Here is a 21,563-nt window from a genome sequence, read left to right as displayed (position 1 = left end):
ATCTGAATCTGTACTGCTTCATAACATCAAGCTGAGCCTCTCTTTCTGCATGTATTATCATCTAGATATCAGGGTGAACTATGTAACAGGACTCTATGCCTGAACTAAGACAGCCTTTGGTAGGAAAAAATATACCTCCATAAAAGTGGAATAAATCTTTTCGCAGAGTTGATCCTAAAATACAAAAGGTGTTGCCAAAATCTTTCAGAAAAATATTTCCATGATACAATTCACTTTGTTCAAGTAGTGCATTGATTCCAACAGAACAGCAAGATCTTTAACATTTACTAAATTTGAATTAGCAGCAGAGTCCTATATATTAAGTACGAAACAACGCAAAAAGCTACTTCTAGCTATGTATAACTAACAGATCTAAGCACTACTCCACTTGCTCATACAGCGTTCACAAAATAGCTGCCCAAAAGGGGGCAGAAGATTTTTCAAAATCATTTGGCATAGAAGCTTCAAAGGTGTCTATCAGTAAACGCACATAGATAGATGCATTCTCAAGAGAAGATACAAAAGATACATCACAGGGTAAAGCTGGTATAAACTTCTCTAAAAATCACCTCAGTTACCATTAGATGTCTGCCCACAGCAACCCAGATGCTGGTGTAAGCCACTCACAAAAGGATTTAGCAGGCAAACTCTGGTATCTGACTAGACTACAAAGGTGCATCTAACCTAACTCCACATTGCAGTATGAATGCACTCAGAAAGAAAATCGCTCCTTCCTGCCCCCAAATGATTAACAGAGGAAGGCTTCTATAGAGAACCACCCAATTATCACTGTACAGTTGACCTCCAGTTGTTATTCTGAGTTGCAGGTAAAAACAATGCTATGAACGGTTCAAAAGTATTGGTGCTGTCCAGCAGAAGTAACCCAGAAGTAAGCAGCCCCACAAAAGACTGCTGGGATGGAGGTCTGTAGTGTGAAGGACTGATGAAAGTATACAGAAGACACCGGAAGTATTGTACAAGGAAGATGTGCAGACCAAAAATGTCTAAATAGAGCATATAAAGATTACATAGCAGGAATTTAATACATAGTAGGGTTATTGAGTGGAGCACATATTATCAGCATAAATAAATTAATCCGTTAAAAATGATAGACAAATGACAGCTAATAAGAAACAAAAGACAGACTGTGTATACAGAACTCATTACATGCTTATTAAGGGGAGAAATAGCTTGGATTCAGGTTTCTGAACTTACTGGTTGTTCTGCATTGCTCTAGTAAAGGCATCCGAGGGTCAAACACAGTTTTGAGTCCTGTTCTGCAGCTGGGTACTGCTGATCAGAGTTTGGTCCCTGGCAGAAGTCAGACTGAGAACAGATTGAGCAGTCTCCTGCAGCCCATGGGAGAGCAGCTGCAGCTGGTATGTTGAGTTAGTTGTCCCTGGGGAACCAGGAGTATCTGTTTTCATTAATGAGACAACAGCAGAACCTAGGAGGAGCCAGTATAGGTCGTCTGTATATCTGTATCAATATTGCATGTTAAACATCACAATACCTGAAGAAGCTTTTAAAAGAAATCTGTGCTTTACAAGATCCTATGCCAGGCTGCAGAACAAACTGAAAACTTGTTTCCACAGAATCCAAACAATGTCTGTGACTAAAGACAGAGAATACACCTAAACTCAACTGCAGTGTAAGAAGCTTAAGAATTCAGACAGTAAAACACTGCTAAATCCAAAGACATACTTTGTACTTCACACAAGACAGCATACATCTAGCATTATTACTATTTAAAATAAATACCTTCTATCAGTAAATACTTTTATTTAATTATAAAAGATGCCCTGAGAAATTTTTTTCAAGAACATGCATGTACAGCATTGTCCTAGGTTTTATTTTGAGTAAATCATCATTCATATTTTTACATTATAAAAAGTAACCATACACGCATATGCATTCACAAATCAGATCATCTTTATCATACACCAATAGATTTTAAAAAACACATATTTCTGATATCAATATATTTATGCTGCTTCCATTTTGAAATAGAGAAGCTGACAATAGCTTCATAGGTTCTCTCTCAAGTATTGGCATAAATAGAATTTTTTAAAATAGAATTGCATTTTTTTCCACAGACAAATTTTGATAGAAACATTAGCATTAATACAAACAAATGCAGATGACATCACTGAAGCATGATAGCTTGTAATAGAAGCTGATTAAAAACTAGATTCATCATTATAAATTATTCAAGTGAAAATACAATCTGAAACACTAAAAACAAGTATTTATACAACAAAACTTATGAAGTAAAACTTTTTTTTAATATCATCTGGAGACATATGCTTTTAGATTGCTTTGAAACTTACACAGGATTTTATGAACTTTACTTAGCACTTGTAAAACCATTACCTCCAAATTCACAGCACAATGCTACTGAAGTTTATGTTTTTTATAGACTGATCAATGGTTCTGGAATTTGCTCTTAAATTAGGTTTGAAGGTTCTTTAAAATGTTGGATTACTTTTTCATATTCATAACAATTCCTTCTACTTCTTACACAAAACATGGGTGCTAATAATTGCTAAAATTGTAAATAAGCCAATTAAGTAACGGATATGTGCATTCTAAATCCAAGAATGTGAACTACAAAGGCATAATTGAAGAAAACAAAATACTCCCTTTAGCTGCAGCAGTTACGAGCACGTAACTGAAGTTATATCTCATAACATTTCATTACAACGTTAGAATTCTGCAACCATGACATTACTTATCGGAACATATTTTACAGCTTGGGATTTTATTTAAAAGATAAAAGGTTTTAACATTACAAGATGCATTTTATTCATTCCAGGCATTAGAGAGTCCCATCTGCAGCTCCCACCTTATCGCACCAGAAAGTTGCTTCCACCAGTCTCTGGTTCCCTTCTTTTTCTGTCAGAAGATCTAAGAGTTTGATTTTCTGTTTTTTCTTCATACAAAAGAAAAAACACACACAAGACGTTGTTGCTATATTATTAAATAACATAACATAATAAACTGCTATCGTGTGCAACATTTTAACATAACCCTTAGCTGCTGTACTTTAAAAAATTACTACCTGCTCTACTGCACCCACCGAAAAAGCCAAATGGACACATTCTGAGGGCATTCTTCACAAGAACGATGTATTTCTCCTTTAAGCTTTCTACAGGAGGTCATGTAGAGTTCCGTCTAAGTGAGATAGTTAATGTAGTAAAAGCAGTCTACTCATGGCTACAAATAATGCCATGATAAAATCTGGGGAAAGTGGGGACAGGGAACAGAGAGAAACTTAGAGCTCTTTATAGTGTTATTTCTAGGTCTTCTGTTGACCACAATGTCATTTGGGCAATTTCTGCATTTTTCATAGCCTTATTTTTTTAATCTTTAAATATAGTGTTCTTCAACCTCAGAGAGTTGTAGCTACGTCAACTAACAACTGTTTGTAATGGTCAGAAATATTTCAAAGAACAAGACTTAACTTTTAGAACTCTGTGGAAATACTAATTTGCATCAACATTTTCACAGAATCACAGAATCAATCAGGTTGGAAGAGACCTCTGGGATCATTGAGTCCAACCATTTCCCTGACACCACCATGTCAACTAGACCATGGCACTAAGTGCCATGTCCAGTCTTTTCTTAAACACATCCAGAGATGGTGACTCCACCACCTCCCTGGGCAGCCCATTCCCATGCCTAATGACCCTTTCTGAAAAGAAATTCTTCCTAATGTCCAACCTGAACCTCCCCTGGCAAAGCTTGAGGCTATGTCCTCTTGTCTTATCGCTAGTTGCCTGGGAGAAGAGGCCGACTCTCACTTCACTACAACCTCCCTTCAGGTAGTTGTAGACTGCAATAAGGTCACCTCTGAGCCTCCTCTTCTCCAGGCTAAACAACCCCAGCTCCCTCAGCTGTTCCTCATAGGTCAGACCCTCCAGACCCTTCACCAGCTTGGTCGCCCTCCTCTGGACTCGCTCCAACACCTCAACATCTTTCTTGAAGTGTGGGGCCCAGAACTGGACACAGTATTCAAGGTGCGGCCACACCAGTGCCGAGTACAGAGGGACGATCACTTCCCTAGACCGGCTGGCTAAAAATGATATTTTACAATATCATTTACAAACACTGCAAGATATTGTTCTGTTTCACCCTTTTAAAATTGCTGATGGAACCTATCATGATAACATATCAGTGTCAGGATACCTGCTAGCTTCATCTTAGAAATGGGACCCAAATCATATGCCAGTCTCACTAGACCTCAGAACTCTTACCGTCTTAAACGGCAGGATGAAAACATGACTAGAAGCCATATGTAATCAGCTCAAAGCATAGTAGGTCAGTAGCAGCAGTACTTCGTATTGTGCTCAACTTTCTAAGCAATTATATAACTGGATGAAAGACACTACTTTAAGATATTTATGCATTTAACTGTTACAACATGGTCATGAGCCAATGTGTATGTCTTAAAGGTCAGCTGTAAACATCTTATACAATACAGATGTCAATTTATCACTATGAAATTCATTTCTATGCAACAATAAATCTACTCCCACTTTTTACAAGATGGAAAACCTGTACCTCTCATTCTTGAAGTAAGTTTTAATTGAAAGTAAAATAAAATCAGGCACTAACTCTATGTCTCTAGGCAAGATGCCAAATTCTTAAATGCTCTCTATAATAAAGTTGGATATTTTTATTGATGAATCTATAAAGTTCTGGAAAATAGTTTTAACCAATTGAAAGCAGTCATATTACAGCAATGTAAATTCAAGCAAAACAGCAATTTCTGTCCTAAAAGAAAATATCTTAATCTCATAAAAATTAAAACACTTAAAAGAAGATAATAAAGCTACATAGCATAACAATACAAGACTGGACTACTTGATGGAAGGCAGTGTTTATGAATCATGTCAATTTCTGCACTAGGATGATTCATGATCTAACTGGCAACTCTTCAACAGAAAGTCAGAAAAAGACGTTTGCTCTGTGAATTGACTTAACTAAGGTCTCTTGTGGGGTGAGATATTCAGCCAGTGCTCTTTGTTATTCTTTCCTATTCCACAAGGTGCTTAAAATCAGGTACTCATCTCTTGTGATTCCACCATTAAGTTATATGGATGCATCTTCAGCATAATTCTTCCAATTTCTATTGACTGAGTATTACCTAAGGTCTGGCAAATGACACCGAAGCTAATGGTCATTTTCTTGTCACCTGCTTGTGAGCACTGGATCAGGATTTACTGAGATTTTCTTTTTCTTGCATCTACATTACTATTAAAAAGAGGGAATATTTTAATTGGCACACACAACTCTGAAATGGGACAAAATGTTTGAACTCATGGGTATGGTAAGTACAGACCTCAGTTCTGCATCAAAGTAACTTTGGGTTTTGAAAAGTTCCTGGAACAATATGAATATATGAAATCAGAAATTCTTCATCCCTGCAAACTGCACTATATCGTCAAAAGTGAACATTTGCCAAAATTCAGTAGAGCAGTTTTATGGAAAAGGTTACACTTAAGCAATTAAATAATATTTTGTCCAAACATACATCACTTTGAACTAAGAATCATCACTTATATCTGTTGATATTTTAATTATTAAACAACATACTACCACCCAATCTTCCATTCCTCACAAACACACATAATTACTTAGAAAAAAAAAACATATTAGAAGTTACCTTACTCATGTTGCAGAGCCAATAAACCAAAAGCTAGGACTTCTGGCAAGGGATGTCAAGGGCAACAAGAAAATCTTCTATAGGTATGTCAGTGATAAAAGGAAGACTAGGGAAAACGTGGGCCCTCTCCGGAAGGAAATGGGAGACCTGGTTACCGAGGATATGGAGAAGGCTGAGGTACTACAATGACTTTTTTGCCTCGGTCTTCATCGGCAAGAGCTCAAGGCACACTGCCCAAGTCGCAGAAGGCAAAGGCAGGGACTGGGAGAATGAAGAACCGCCCACTGTAGGAGAAGATCAGGTTCAATACCATCTAAGGAACCTGAAGGTGCACAAGTCCATGGGACCTGAGATACATCCATGGGTCCTGAGGGAACTGGTAGATGAAGTTGCTAAGCCGCTATCCATCATTTTTGAGAAGTCATGGCAGTCCAGTGAAGTTCCCACTAACTGGAAAAGGGGAAACATAACATCCATTTTTAAAAAGGGAAAAAAGAAAACCTGGGGGAACTACAGGCCAGTCAGTCTCACCTCTGTGCCTGGCAAGATCATGGAGCAGATCCTCTTGGAAACTATGCTAAGGCACATGGAAAATAAGGAGGTGATTGGTGAGAGTCAACATGGCTTCATTAAAGGCAAATCATGCCTGACAAATTTGGTGGCCTTCTATGACGGGGTTACAGTGTTGGTGGATAAGGGAAGAGCGACTGACTTCATCTACCTGGACTTCTGCAAAGCATTTGACACTGTCCCGCATGACATCCTTGTCTCTAAATTGGAGAGACATGGACTTGACGGATAGACCACTTGGTGGAAAAAGAATTGGCTGAATGGTCGCACTCAAATTGTTGCGATCAATGGCTCCATGTCCAAGTGGAGACCAGTGACAAGTGGCGTTCCTCAATGGCAGTCAGTATTGGGACCAGTGCTGTTTAACAACTTTGTCAGAGAGATGGACAGTGGGATTGAGTGCGCCCTCAGCAAGTTTGCCAACAACACCAAGTTGTGTGGTGCAGTCGACACGCTGGAGGGAAGGGATGCCATCCAGAGGGACCTTGACAGGCTTGAGAGCTGGGCCCATGTGAACCTCATGAAGTTCAACAAGGCCAAGTGCAAGGTCCTGCACGTGGGTTGGGGCAATCCCAAGCACAAATACAGGCTAGGTGGACAATGGATTGAGAGCAGCCCTGAGGAGAAGGACTTGGGGGTGATGGTTGATGAGAAGCTCAACATGAGCCAGTAATGTGCACTTGCAGCCCAGAAAGCCAACTGTATCCTGGGCTGCATCAAAAGCAGCGTGGCCAGCAGGTCAAGGGAGGTGATTCTCCCCCTCTGCTCTGCTCTCATGAGACCCCACCTGAGTACTGTTTTCAGCTCTGGGGCCTCCAACATAAGAAGGACATGGACCTGTTACAGTGAGTCCAGAGGAGGGTCACGAAGATGATCAGAGGTCTAGAGCACCTCTCCTACGAACACAGCCGGCTGAGAGATTTGGGGTTGTTCAGCCTGGAAAAGAGAAGGCTCTAGGGAGACCTCCTAGTAGCTTTCCAGCATCTAAAGGGGGCCTAAAAGAAAGATAGAGAGGAACTTTTTACAAGGGCTTGTAATGATAGGGCAAGGGGTAACGGTTTTAAACTGAAAGAGGGTAGATTTAGATTAGAGATTAGGAAGAAATTCTTTACTGTGAGGGTGGTGAGACACTGGAACAGGTTGGCCAGAGAAGTTGTGGATGCCCCCTCCCCAGCAGTGTTCAAGGCCACGTTGGATGAGGCTTTGAACAACCTGGTCTAGTGGAAGGTATCCCTGCCCACAGCAGGGGGGTTGGAACTGGATGATCTTTAAGGTCCCTTCCAACCCAAACCATTCTATGATTCTATGACTTGCCAAAATTAAGATGGTCAGTGCAATGTTAACCAGCACATATGTAAATTTACATGATGATATAGTCTAAATATACATTCAGTTATTATTTTCTCACAGGTTTCCTGCCTTAGTGAGTGAATAGATGGTGACACTCATTCATGAGAATCTATTCAATTGCAACTCTCACTGTACAATTTTCAAATTCTTCTCTGAATAAGAGTAATCTCTGTCAACTGCTTATATATTTGGATATCAAATTTCTTCATAATTCAAGTCAGAAAATAACGTTTCCTTGAAAATGACTTTTTTTTTTTTTTGTATTCCAGTATGTGTATACTGAGCACCAGGACTGACTTTCTGAACAAAAGAAAGATAAAAGAGGAACACCTAAACATATCTGTGATCAACAAGGTTATTCGGATGAATGCATTTACCACCAACCATTCCTGTATCTTTATCTCTTAATATCTCCTTATAGAGCTGCTCCATTTTTTTTATGAAAACAATTAAGTATTGGGCTAGATTACAATAGAGAAATTGAACTGACAGTGCAGCAGATATACCAACTCGAGAGATGTGTTTTCCCATAAGAACACAGAACATTACAACTCTTATTCAGAGCTAAATGTAGGTCATCTAAGCCTGCTCTTCTTTCTCCAAAAATGTTTTTCTTCCCATAGTATATCCACTTGGCTTCTGACCTTATGCAGTTTAGGGACTTTCTGAACCAGAGAGAGTATCCAGACCATTGTGTTTGATCAGATACCTACTTTGAAATAGCCTGCTGCTAATGTATTCACTTGAGAATGGTAAATTGAGACTTGAAGCTGAGTCTCTTACATTCCACTTTCCTGCCTGAAGACAAAGGTACAAACTGCTCTGTATGAGTCTCTTTCTGTCCCTATGTATTAAAACAAAAGATATCAGTTTTATTTTAAGTGACAGACAGAAAAACCTTTGAAATTTGGAAAAGTTTTATGTGATGTAAAAAATATGTCTAACTAATCTTTGCATCTAACTGCTTTATGAATATTAATCCATTTATTTTCCCCAAATCCTTGTGAGATGGATGAGTAACTGGAATTTCTACAATGGTTGCAAAAAAAAAAAAAAATTTACAAGACTTGAACTGATTTTCTGGGTTTAAAGAGAGGGAACAGAGGTATACAGTGATTAGAGTGAAAGTACATGGGTTTTTGAGCACACCTAATTTTTGAAAGTATGTAGCACTGTATGTCATTTTATATACTCAAGATACGTGTCCCATTTACTTTATAGATGGCTGAAAATGTCAGCATGTCTGCTAATCTAACTGTTGACTTTGAAATCATGCACTTTGAAATAAGTGACCTAATGAACACCTATAAAAAGTCTGAAGTAAGTACTGTGGGTAATATTTAAGAGAAAGCATTAGACTAGCAAAGACAGGGATAGAGTGCAATTTGACTTGGCACCTTAAGGTACTTCTGCTGTGAAACCACTGACTCAACACAAACAGTCCACCTTCATTCACTACTTATCTTCCCATCTTTTCTACAGAGAAAATGCATTTTTAAAAACAATAGGTCACTAAGCAAGCTTGATTTCATTCCATAACAAATTTATCTTGTACAGTGAAGGTGGTAAAATTCCAGTAGAAAAAATTCTATGCGATCACACAGCAAGAGACTGTATCATAATATAATGCATACAAGTAGCTGAATGCAAGCTGTTCAGAGAACTTCTTTTTACATTCATTAAACTTTTGAGTGTTTTATTTTACAATTTAGGAATTTTATTAACATATCCGTGAGTGAAGTTGGGGCGGGGTTGTTTTGATTTGTTTTTTAAAGGAACCTGAAATTACTGAGGTGGGAAAATATGAGTTCATACAGGTACTTAATTCACCAGAAAGGACCACTCAAGAGATGTCACTATCACCATTGTTTCCTCTCTCTACCTGACAAACAAGTGTAAGGTGTTTCCTCTTTCCTATCTGGTGCAGGCTCTGTATTTCAGCTCCATTATCTTTGACCAGCAAGTCATAGCCTCACATTCTGGGCTCTCCTTTCATTTTTGGTCTCTCAAACCTATTTGGACTTCTAAGGCCCACCTTGCATTCCCCCATACTTTCTAGCTTCTAGTTCTAATTTCTATTACACTTAAGTTTACTTTCCCAAACAACCTCCCTTTCTTGCTAAAGCTAGCTCCTTTCCTTTCTCCATTCTGCCTTGGCTAAGAAAGCAAATCTCTGATAGCAAAGAAAAGTCTTAGTTTGAGCACCCAAAGTTACAGCTAGTCCAATGATAGCAACTTAGAACTACAAGTCATAGTGTAAAAGGAATCCGCAGGGAATTAGTTGCTAGATACTACAGAGATTTGACTAAGTACATATCACAGCAATTTTCTAAGACTGTTACACTTTTATCACAGGAGCAAAAAAATTCATCTTTGATTTTGATCTTGCAAAATGTTGAACAGTTTAGATTGATGTTTAAAGAAAACCAGTCTGAGGGAGAAGACTAGCATTTAATCTTTTTTATCTAAATGGTTAAGGTAAGGCAAAGAAGGCAGCCTTAATAACAAGTAGCAGTACCAGTTCATCATAGTTCTCAAAGTTCATAATGAAATTGTTACATAATAATACATAAACACATATAAGCACGTAAAAAGAAGGAAAAGGAAAAAATAAATCATCTTACAATACATACGTTCTATTCCTCCAACTACAGGCAGCTAAATCACTGTGACTGGTGTTATTATATATCAAATACACTAACCTTCACTTTGAATGCAAACACGTGCAGGAGAAACAATATGAAAGACTAATTAAAAGGGAACACAATCTTAAAAACACTTGTAATTGCACACATCCCATTTCTACCCTGCTATCTCAGCATTTCAAAATCTGTATCATAAATACAGGCTTAATTTTACATGGCTCTGAGTTCCCTTTGAAAATGTTAGCCATAAGCTTGAATTAACTTCTTGTCAACCACTTACATGCTCATCTTTCGGGACTGACTCTCCTTATTTCCATTGTTCTTTTGGTCAGCTGAGTTAAACAAGTTGCGAGAAGAAGAACTGGAAGGGAAGGCAGCATTCCCACTATTACCAGCAGAATGAGTCCGGAATGAATCATCTGAAATGAAGAGTTGCAGATTAGACAAAGAATTTTGTCTAAAAAAAATACACAGAATGTAAACAGAATGAGTTTTTTTCCTGTGGCAATAGTGGCATACGTCCTATGGAAATAATCCAAAGTTTAACTTTCTGTATGGGAATGGTTTCAATTTAACATTTCTTAAAGTATTTTTATGAAAAAATGCTAAATAAAAACAATTAGACGACACATTTTGGAAGAGAAGATCAATACATTTAATATATGAAATAGTGGAATTTAATTGGTCAGTCTTTAGCTGCTTAAAATTTATCTATTTCATCTAAGCTAATTGTCTAGTGTCTATTGATAGTGAATGAAAAAAGACAGGTTCATCTAGGAAGTAATTCATCTTATTCTAATCTTTAATCATCTAAACTCTTCAACAGCAAATGGAGAGAGGGGCATCTGAAAAACGGACTAATTAGACCAGCATTGAAGTGCTCAAACGATTGGATATGTATTATTCTGCATTCTTAGAGTATGCCTGTTTAATGGGGCCCACATATTCAGCACACACAAAAAATAATGTAAAATATAATAACGTACTTACCACTAAAGGATAACATGCAACTCTTTCCCATTCCTGATACTGAAGACAAATATCCTGTAGCAGAGCTTTTACTTAAAAAGCAAACAAAACAAAACCAAATTGCTTATTAAAGTGTTCTTCTCAATTGTACCATCCTGCTGCTTAATAATATTGGAGGTTATTTCTGAGTTTATATGAAAAAAATAAATGAGAAAACTATGCTGAAATTTCTTTAAGAAATGTACGAATTTAGATTTAGCAGTTCATATTGAAAAATATTTTTAATATATAATAAAAGGTGACATATAGTAACTTAAAAGGAATTCATAACAATTTGTAGGCCTTAGCATGCCTAAAAACGGTATTTCTCCCCTCAGTTCAAAACTGCATATCTTAATAAATTAAACACAAAGATGAAAATTTAGGTTACAATGCAGTGAGCACATCACTACTTTCACAGATTCATGTGCATACAATTTCATAACAGATGTGTATTAGGTATGCAGTTGCCTATGAGGTAAGCAATGAATATAAAAAAGATACTTAGGACACTTGTCTATGTTGTTGTATTTTGAATGCAGTGCTTGAGTACTAAAAGACTGGCTTCGAACCAACTTGGATTTCTTGTCTTCTTTTCCTAAAATTGTAAGTAGCAAAAATTTTTAACATGGATATCATTGCATTTCCTGAGTAATTAAGAATACTTTTTAATATCATTTTCTGTCAGCCTATGCCAGCTGAAGGAATTTCAATAACAATAAACCTTATGTCACCTATTTATATACTAAAGAATAAAATAAAACTAAAAACTACAGAAACCACATCCAGTTCTAGGAGTCGAATGTTTTCCAACGTGCAGTAGGCGAAACTGGCCCACAAATGCCAACAGCAGCTTTGCTGGGTTTTAACCTGCTGATGTGAGATCAAAACATTCTAGAAGAGTTTTTAAGAGTTGTCACCTGCTGATGTACCAGAAGAGCTTCCAGGAACAGAGTGAGCGATACTTTTTGCCAACACTGATGATGTTTTACTGTCCCTACCTAAAAAAAAGTCTAGTATAAATACTTCTCTCTTAAAGCATAGCTTTAAATAAAGAAAAAGGTTGTAACATATCACAGTCCTGGGGTAAACAGTAATAATATCTAATCCAGTCCCACTAACGCTTCAGAGCTTCAGAAATACCACAGAGAAGTACTTACATTACACCCCAAAATGAAAAATACCAGAGAACTAAAACTGTCATGTATTTTATTAATAAAGCCAAAAGTCTTCCTTCTAATAAAATGAAGAGTTTTCAGCAGTATCTTTAGAAATACACAGGAAAAAAGTTTTATTGTCACTTTCTAAAACTGCTATTTACTGTATAAAGTGTCTCTTTTCTGCTTCCTTCTCTTCTACCTTTGTAGAAGAGTAATGTATGCACAAACAATATGTACACAAATAAACTTACGCTTCTTTTCAAACATTTTATCGTTAATATTTGTAGATCTTCCTTCATTTTGTTGCTTCTCTTTTTCTAATTGTTCCTAAAAAAATGAATAGTTTTCTTAGGTATTACTCAGAAAAAAATAAATAAATTGTGTTTCAACTAGGTATTGCTTCCAAATCATCAAAATAATAGTTAATTTTTACTCTCTCCTACTACTAGTACAACCCCTAGTGAATATCCAGAGAACCAATTAAATAGAACAGAATGAAATCAGGGTACACATCCTATACAAAAATCACACCAAAAATGTTGACTTTAATTATGAAGGAACCTCAGAGTTGAAATTCACATTTATAACTTATTATCAAAATTATGCCTGGCCTTTTTTTTTTTTAATTAAAAACATACAGAAATTGGCAGCTGACAATGTAAAATTTTTGTGCTACACAGATACTCTGGTAATAGAACTGGCAATATTTGCAACTCAAACATACAATTCAATGAAAATGTTTTTTCTCAAATGGTAAGGTGTGTCACATATGCTCAAACTTTCCAACGGTCTAAAATTAACATCTACAGTTGATAAGCCTTCCTGCAAAACAAAACCAAGTATTACAATTCTTCAAGTTTAAGGAATTTATTTGTCTTTCTGTAATACTAGCTAGCCTTAGAATAACTTTTGAGAGCACATCCATAGACAGAAGACAGCGTTAACACAGCCACATCAATAATTTCAAAAGCCAATAGTTGCTTCATGGTTCTTGGTGAATAGGTATCACTCCAACTTCAAAAAGCTACATAGCATTAGCTTAGTTTCTGTACTATGTTCATAATAAAAAGTGCCAAGTGAAACATAATTGTTCTACTCTATTTTTTCATTTCACTCTAATTACTACCCAAGTTATTAAAAAAAAAAAAAAAGGTAATTAATTCAGGTCAAGGTTGCTGGAATATAGTTTCTACTAAGTCAGTTACTAAAATTAAGGAAACTTATTAACATATTCAGTATTAAAAACTGTATCAGTCAGATACATTTAACTGAGCTCAATGGCTCCTCATCTATTTGGGACTGCAACGTGTCACAATTTACTGTGTACATCTCTAGTTCTGACAATGCTTAATGAGACCTTTGTGATACAGAAGGTATGCCCATATCAATGGGCTGTATCAAAAAAATACAGGTGCTCTTCTAAAGTCTAGCTGTAGAAACAGGGTCAAAATTAATGTTATCATGCAATACAAAATAACACAGAGCGCACTGGAGGCTAGCTTACCACAGCCCCAAATGCTTTCACTATAAAAACATTAATTGTATCCACCTAAAAACTGCTAAAGCTAAGTTCAAGTCTTTGGATATGTGTATGAGAAAATCAGCTGCCCAAGAGAAGGCCTGCAGTACCTATTGACATCAAAGTGGGCCACAAATGTAGGCTCTGTAGCAATCCCAAAAGAGGAAAAAGTGACTTTTTTTGGACAGTCTTGAATTTCTTCTGGTTCACTACAGAGGAGCTCAATTACTACAAGTCAGAGAAATCATGCTAATGAAATTTGGCCTCTTCTAAATCCTATCAGCTTCTTAGCTTCTCCCACTTCAGGCTGGAAAGGAGGCAGCAGAAAGGAGGACTGCAGTAATCTAATCTAGGTTTTGTGAAGATGTAGTAGGCTATGTGGCAAAGTACCTGCTGCAGCTTTTGCGTATTACAGCCATGACTGAAGAGAAACAGTTTTATAAGTCAGAAAAGCATTCTGCAGACTTCTCTTCCAAATCCTAAGTAACTTGTAGGTCCTTTTGCTCTATACCACTTGCACTAAGTCTCCTTCCTGCCAGGCTACAGATGTCAATGGCTTGCCTGCCTTTCTTTTTTTTTCTGGCTAACAGGTAAGCTTGTAACACACAGAGCCTCCTTCAAGGAGTTATGACATTCATTTCTTTGCCTATGGAAGCTGTATGTGAATTCTCAGGTGTTTCATTACTCAATTTGTTATATTATACATTCCTGACAAATTGATAAGCTCCCTCAAAAAGATTTCATAAAGGTGTCCTGAAGGGCTTGGGATTTAAGAACTATAGAGGCATCAAGCACGAGTATTTTTCAAGAAATTCCAGTTTGCCTTTCTAATTGATACAGCAAAATTTAGGCAGTAAAGAAAATGAGGTTAATATGTTACTTTGAAGGACTTAACCCTATTGTAAAGTGTAAAATGAAACTACACACAGATTATGAGCCTACCAGGTCTCTTCATATGTACTTCCCCTACCTTAAAACTATTGCTTCATTAATATTTAGCTACAAACTATGAAAAAAGGACAGATTGTACTAATAAAATATACCATTTCCAAAAGGAGATGTTCTTGTCTCTCTTTTTCTTGATCCAATAAATCATTTTCGTAAAATCTTTTCTGAAACTTCAAAATAAAATCAATAAAAATAAAAAAATCACTACATGAAAATGGGAATGAAAAGTACTTGGTAAGTATTAAAGTTAGTAAGTACTTACAGCATCTACAGAGATCTCCATTCTGTCCAATTCTAACACTGTCTATAAAGAAAATCAAAACATTATTTATCGTTACTCAACGGCATGCCACACGTTTAACTAAAAAACTGTCCAGATAAGAAGCTCACAATAGTGGTACTCAAAATTAAATGTGACTTTTCTTCCTAAACATTTTAAGCCCATGCTTGTATTTTTTAAATTAAAAACTGTCAGAGAGTATTCTCAGAGCCCTGCTGAGACTCACAATGAAGGACTAATAGATATCTATATGGAGCTCAAAATACACTCAAGGAAAGCAGAGAAACCTGAATGGCTGGAGCATGGACCTAGGAACTAAGACTGAAAAACCAACTCAGGAATCCGTGAATAAGTCAGGATGCTCCAGGCAGATGTTCACCCAATCTCTCCTGCAGACTGGCCCTATAAGGAAGCCACCTACTCTAGCTACTTCACTTGATGGCTTCTTTGAGAATAAGCATGAGCATTCCTTAAAGATATACTTTTTCATGAATACTCACATTACAAAGACATTTGTAACATCTCAAAATCCTGCAAATCCTTTATCTGTATATGGTAAAATAAATAGATTAACAAGATTTTTCTACCTCAAAGACTTGATCATTTTTATTAGGATCAACCTTTATCTTTAGTCTGCTATTTTTTTGCACAAATGGTCATCAAGCCAAAATCCTGAATCCCAGTCACTAGAAAATAATTGCAATATAAGTAACCAAGGAAACACCAACTCTCTTAAATTTGACAGAATGCACTATACTACATCTTCTCTTAATTGTTCAAATTTACATAATAGACAACAGAATTCTTTAGTCTCCTGGTTCTTACATTAAGAGAATAAACAAAAAGCATAACTTTGATTATCTTAACTTTTAATGATAACCCAAAGACCAAATGCTGCTGGAAAAGAAAAATGCTTACTCTTTTTACAATAGTCAGGACATCTTTGTCTTTCTCTTGACACAAAAGTTTCCTTATACATAATTCCAACTGCTGAAGTAAATGTTTATCAGTGGGAATCTTCAGAGTAGATTTAACTTTTGGCAACAAATAGCATAGCTTCATTCTACAAAAAAAAAAAAGTAAATATTCATCTTTTGATGCAGCTGTTTAATAAATGTTATTAATTTTTGTATTGCATGCTTGGTAAGCTCCAGGTACGCTCATAGGTAAACTGGCTGGATGGCTGAGCCCCAAGAGTGGTGGTGAATGGAGTTAAATCCAGTTGGCAGCTGGTCACAAGTGGTATTCTCCAGGGCTCAGTATTGGGGCCAGTTCTCTTTAATATCTGGACAAGGGGATCGAGTGCACCCTCAGTAAGTTTGCAGATGATACCAAGTTGGTGAGAGAGGCTCTGCAGAGGGATCTGGATAGGCTGGATCGATGGGCCAAGGCCAACTGTATGAGGTTCAACAAGGCTAAGTGCCAGGTCCTGCACTTGGGGCACAACAACCCCATGTACCACTACAGGCTTGGGGAAGAGTGGTTGGAAAGCTGCCTGGCGGAAAAGGACCTGGGGGTGTTGGTTGATAACTGGCTGAATATGAGCCAGCAGTGTGCCCAGGTGGCCAAGAAGGCCAACAGCATCCTGGCTTATATCAGAAACAGTGTGGCCAGCAGGATTAGGGAAGTGATCATTCCCCTGTACTTGGCACTGGTGAGGCCACACCTCAAATACTGTGTTCAGTTTTGGGCCCCTCACTACAAGAAAGACATTGAGGTGCTGGAGAGAGTCCAAAGAAGGGCAACGAAGCCGGTGAAGGGTCTAGAGCACAAGTCTTACGAGGAGCGGCTGAGGGAACTGGGGTTATTTGGTCTGGAGAAAAGGCGGCTCAGGGGAGACCATATGGCTCTCTACAACTACCTGAAAGGAGGTTGTAGCGAGGTGGGTGTTGTTCTCTTCTCCCAAGTAACATGTGATAGGACGAGAGGAAACAACTTCAAGTTGCACCAGGGGAGGTTTAGATTGGATATCAGGAAAAATTTCTTCACCAAAAAGGTTGTCAAGCAGTGGAACAGGCTGCCCGGGGAAGAGGTTGAGTCACCATCCCTGGGGGTATTTAAAACATGTGTAGATGTGGTGCTTAGGGACGCAGTTTAGTGGTAGACTTGGTAGTGTTAGGTTAACGGTTGGACTCGATGATCTTAAGAGTCTTTTCCAACCTATAGGATTCTATAATAACTGATTTGCCTTGATTCCTAGATATTGTTTCTAAACGGGTTATATAAAAAAGTTTTCATTGCTTTTTATATCATTAACAACAAAATACTCTGCAGATTAAATAAAAAATATTTCATACACTTAAGAAAATAAAGATTACTGCATTTGATCAGACTGTAATAGCATATAATAGTGAATAGCTTTAATCTATAGGAATAGATTAAAAAAAATGATGAACAATACATGGTGATATCCTCTGCTGTTCTCAGATTCCACTGGCTTGTGATCAAAGACAATCCTGTGCCAGAGATGGTAACTTTGTGATTAACAACATTCAGAAAGAATTATTACATGAATTCATCTTACTGTTCTTATACCTTCAAAACATTTTAACCTTCACAACTTCCCATTACAGAGAGTTCCACTACTCTGTAGAAAGCAAGAATAATATCTCCATTAGTTTGTTTTAAAATCATGAGCTAACAACTATGTCTGACTTCTAAACTTCAGGCCACTACAGACAGTGCATTCCTTTTGAAAAAGTGTTAGGGAACAATTCAGAAAAGAATTATGGCAAAATTAATTTCAATGTCAGTTAAGGGATTACAAGTTATTTCAAGTTTTCATTAAACTTTAATATTGTATCAATAGAGCTTTTAATTAAAATGTTTGTTAAAAGCAATACACTACTTCATATTATATACAAATTTAGTTTATTGTTTTAATATAATCCTCTTAATTTAAGGACATGAGACATGAATGTTAACCTATATGTGCAAAATGGCTCAGTTTTTAGGTTTGGGACACTGCTGAACTGAGGTGTTGGAGTTATACTTAACACAAGGTCTATTTAAACAGTTTCACTTGGTAATAAATCGTACTTAGTGAAGCTTACTGAATGCACACATGTACGTGCAATTTATGCTTATGTAAATCTCTATGCAGTATTAGTATTAGATGTTCAGACATGTTAATGATGACAACATGAATTACACACATCAGAAATAAGATTAAAAGCATAAAATCACACAAAATACATGACAAAAAAAAGGAACTATTTTCTTATTGATAATAACTGCCTGGTCCCTATCCGCTTAGTGAGAAAAAAACTGACTACAAAAATAACGGAAAAAACACTATAAAAATGAATAACATACCAAATTCCCTTACATCTTTCTATTCTTTTTCATTTTACTTTAACAATGAAGTAGAAAACTTTTACATAAGGTAAAACCTATGCTAACCTGTTAAGCTCAGACCACTGAAAGAATTGCTTGTGTATTTTACTTTACATATAGTGACATTGAAATGGATGGAAATTAATGGCGACTGTGAAGTTATCTTCCTCTCTCTATATCCATGAAACTGCATATTACCTTCTTATCTATTTCTGGCTTCTCTGCCTCAGTGTTCCTTTCACTCCCAAAACCCGACACTTTTGATCAGTCCGCCAAACACTCAGACTGACCTGCTTCTGTTGTTTTCTAACATTATTTCCATAGTCCCCTGCACCTTTAATAGTGGTCACTCTGAAGGCTCTGTACTTTTTTACTCAAGTCCCGTTAATTAAAAAAGACATAAAACCTGTAACAATATTTCTTAATATATTAATTGAAGCTTTTTTTCTGTACATTGCTACATATTCTTCATACAGTACCTCACGTTTGCCACTGGATCATGTGTAAGTTCAAGCACAGGTAGAAAGAAGTATTTACAGAAGAATGATTTTGAAAACTGTTCCATAATGAATTCACAAGTGTCTAAAAAACGAAGTCTGTTCCAATAACTTTTTCCTTGGCCCAGTTCTGAAAAATAACAATCCACAGATATCATCTATTAAGTTTTCAATGTCAGCTAGAAAACATTTCAAAGGTTAACCTTTGACTCAAAAGATGATAATCACACTTATCACGAGGCACACCGCAGACTATCATCTCAATTCTTGCTTTCAGTGAAACCCTAACCTTCTGAATTCAATGACCATTTCTGTCAATGAGCATTTTTTTCAGAAATTCAACCTGTCCCTTTAACCATTTGAAGAAGCAAAAGTAGCAAGTGAACTAGCTACTGTGTTGAACAAAGCCCTGTATGCCTTTCAAACCAATATTATCAAAATTATTGTGTAAACATTAAGGGTTGCTAATGGGAACTATTCAACCTTCTAATCTATCTTTAAAACACATAGCATAGGCCAAAAAATCCACTTAGGAGACTAACTCATTCATAAACTAACTTCTGAGAAGATTTGTTCAGCACTTCTTATGCTGAAGCCTCTAGAGAATTTTACTGCTACAGAGGAAACCCACTTTGTGTATTGCAGCACCTACAGCTAGAGCAATCTTGGAGTCAAGTAGTAGGGTTGGAGGGGTCTTGGCATATTATCAATTTCCCACATTGCCTCTTTCCCACCTCTTTTGCATAAGCTTCAGATATATTCCTTGCATATGCACAATATGTTTTGCCTAGTGATACCATGAGCAACTTGATGTCTTCTAAGTGCAATCCCTCCAATGATGGCAGGTAGTTACACAGAATAAATATAACCATAAACAGATCTTCAGTCAAAACTAACTTGCATCTCTAAATAATCAAGGAAAAATTATCTTACGTTCAATGAGTTTCTGAATAATCTCATGCCTCTGTTCTTGTTTGCGATTATGACGTAAATAAATGCAGAGAGTTCGAGCAGCTGCTTTTTGGACTGGCAGGACATTCTTGAAGGAAATAAAGGGAATACAATTAAACATACCTGAAGGAATATGACTAAAAATGTATAAAAATTCTAGAAGTACGAAAAATAGCTAAAAATTAGCCTAACGGTATAAATTTTGAAATAATTGACATAATGTAAGGGAGAATAAGGAAGTTTGGCCAACTCATGAGACACCTACTTCTTTATCCCTTCTGCCTAACTTGTTTATTCAACTATTTCACAAACGCCTTCAAGTATTCCATGTTTGGAAGGCACCTTCTATATTGTAGGTGTTAGAAAATAAAACTTACAACATTTTCTCTTACAACAGACAGCTTTAGTCTTGAATTAATTCAATGAAATTTCAGACTAGTGGCTCTAAATGATCATTCATTTTCAGAATAAAGTGTTCTTTCATAAAGAATGGAACACAATGCCAAGTAATGTATGGAATCAGGAAAAAAAAGGCATATCTCAAAGGAACAAGTTTTGATTTACCTAGAAACAAACTGATAATGAGCACAAGGAAAGGAAAGAAGTCTTGGGTGGGAGGAAAAACATGACAATCTGTCAATCCAAATTTTGCTCCTCAAATGGGGGAGGAGTTCTCAGAACAATTTCTCAGTCTGATATATCATACCAAAGCCTGATATACCATATGCAATGAGAAACAGTACTTGAAGATTAATATATAAAGTACTACACATAGCAAATAGCTGGTGGTCACTGTTCTAAATAGCGTAAACAAATAAAAAAAACAGGAAAGAGGTGGGCTTACATTTGTCAAAATGATTGTCAACATTCTGTGAAGAAAACGATAATAAATCTGATCACTTGGTATGATATGAGGGAGACATGCATATTTTTGTAGTAACTTCTCGTGAGTTCTCCATTTTAAAGAAGTTGCTGCTCTCTGTTCTGCTGTTGTTAATGCAGGAATCAAGTCAGGAACAGACAATAACTAGAAATAAAAATATAAACATTAAAATAATTTTACATCTTCTAGTTGTATGTCATGCTACTATGATTTAAAAGCATGCCACAACAGTGTAAGAAGGGAAGAGATTTTAAAGGATCAACTAATTTGTCTCCTCAGAGACGATCAGCTACACTGTGACCATTTCCAGTAGATATTAGTGTAACTGGTTCTTAAAAGAATTTAATGACTGGGATTAAACAATCTCCCCTAAACAGTAAATTCCACCTAACTAGTCAAAATCTATTCCAGTGCCTAACTAAATACACTTTCGTTTCCAACCCCTCCTCCTCCTGACAAAGAAAAACTAATAACTTCTCTTTGTAACATTCATTTACAGATATGAAGACCATTATGACAACCCTCCCCAGTCTTCTCTTTCTCAAACCAAATAAATCCCATTTTCCTTCTAGTCTCTTAATCTTTGCATTTATTCTTCTCAGCTCCCTAATTAATTTTAGTAGGAATTATACATCTTTTCTCAGTAGGAGGCAAAGACTTCATGGTAGCCAAGCTAAATTCTCTTTAGCATTAAGCAAAATGAAAGACTGCCACACTTGACATATCTCAATTTCTCTATACATTTAGG

General features: G+C 36.6%; 1 protein-coding gene across 3 annotated transcripts in view; it reads right to left on the bottom strand.

Annotated features, from left to right (window-relative positions):
• Positions 1 to 2,522: 2,522 nt before the first annotated feature.
• PPP4R4 (protein phosphatase 4 regulatory subunit 4) overlaps positions 2,523 to 21,563 on the bottom strand; it is a 72,868-nt gene continuing 53,827 nt past the window's right edge. The window contains exons 14-25 of one of the 3 annotated variants that reach the window (XM_068398792.1): positions 20,777 to 20,959; positions 19,915 to 20,020; positions 18,964 to 19,111; positions 16,067 to 16,211; positions 15,131 to 15,172; positions 14,964 to 15,038; positions 12,653 to 12,728; positions 12,162 to 12,242; positions 11,746 to 11,839; positions 11,224 to 11,294; positions 10,514 to 10,652; positions 2,523 to 2,932 (exon numbers count right to left, since the gene is read on the bottom strand). In XM_068398792.1, coding sequence (XP_068254893.1) covers positions 2,908 to 2,932; positions 10,514 to 10,652; positions 11,224 to 11,294; positions 11,746 to 11,839; positions 12,162 to 12,242; positions 12,653 to 12,728; positions 14,964 to 15,038; positions 15,131 to 15,172; positions 16,067 to 16,211; positions 18,964 to 19,111; positions 19,915 to 20,020; positions 20,777 to 20,959 — 1,185 coding nt within the window. In that variant the 3' untranslated portion in view covers positions 2,523 to 2,907. The remainder of the gene's footprint in view (positions 2,933 to 10,513; positions 10,653 to 11,223; positions 11,295 to 11,745; positions 11,840 to 12,161; positions 12,243 to 12,652; positions 12,729 to 14,963; positions 15,039 to 15,130; positions 15,173 to 16,066; positions 16,212 to 18,963; positions 19,112 to 19,914; positions 20,021 to 20,776; positions 20,960 to 21,563) is intronic. The other 2 variants (XM_068398789.1, XM_068398791.1) reach the window with 2 other exon arrangements.

Source organism: Nyctibius grandis, chromosome 4, assembly GCF_013368605.1.
Source record: "Nyctibius grandis isolate bNycGra1 chromosome 4, bNycGra1.pri, whole genome shotgun sequence".
NCBI classification, from domain to species: Eukaryota; Metazoa; Chordata; class Aves; order Nyctibiiformes; family Nyctibiidae; genus Nyctibius; species Nyctibius grandis.
This window is presented reverse-complemented; position numbering and strand designations above follow the sequence as displayed.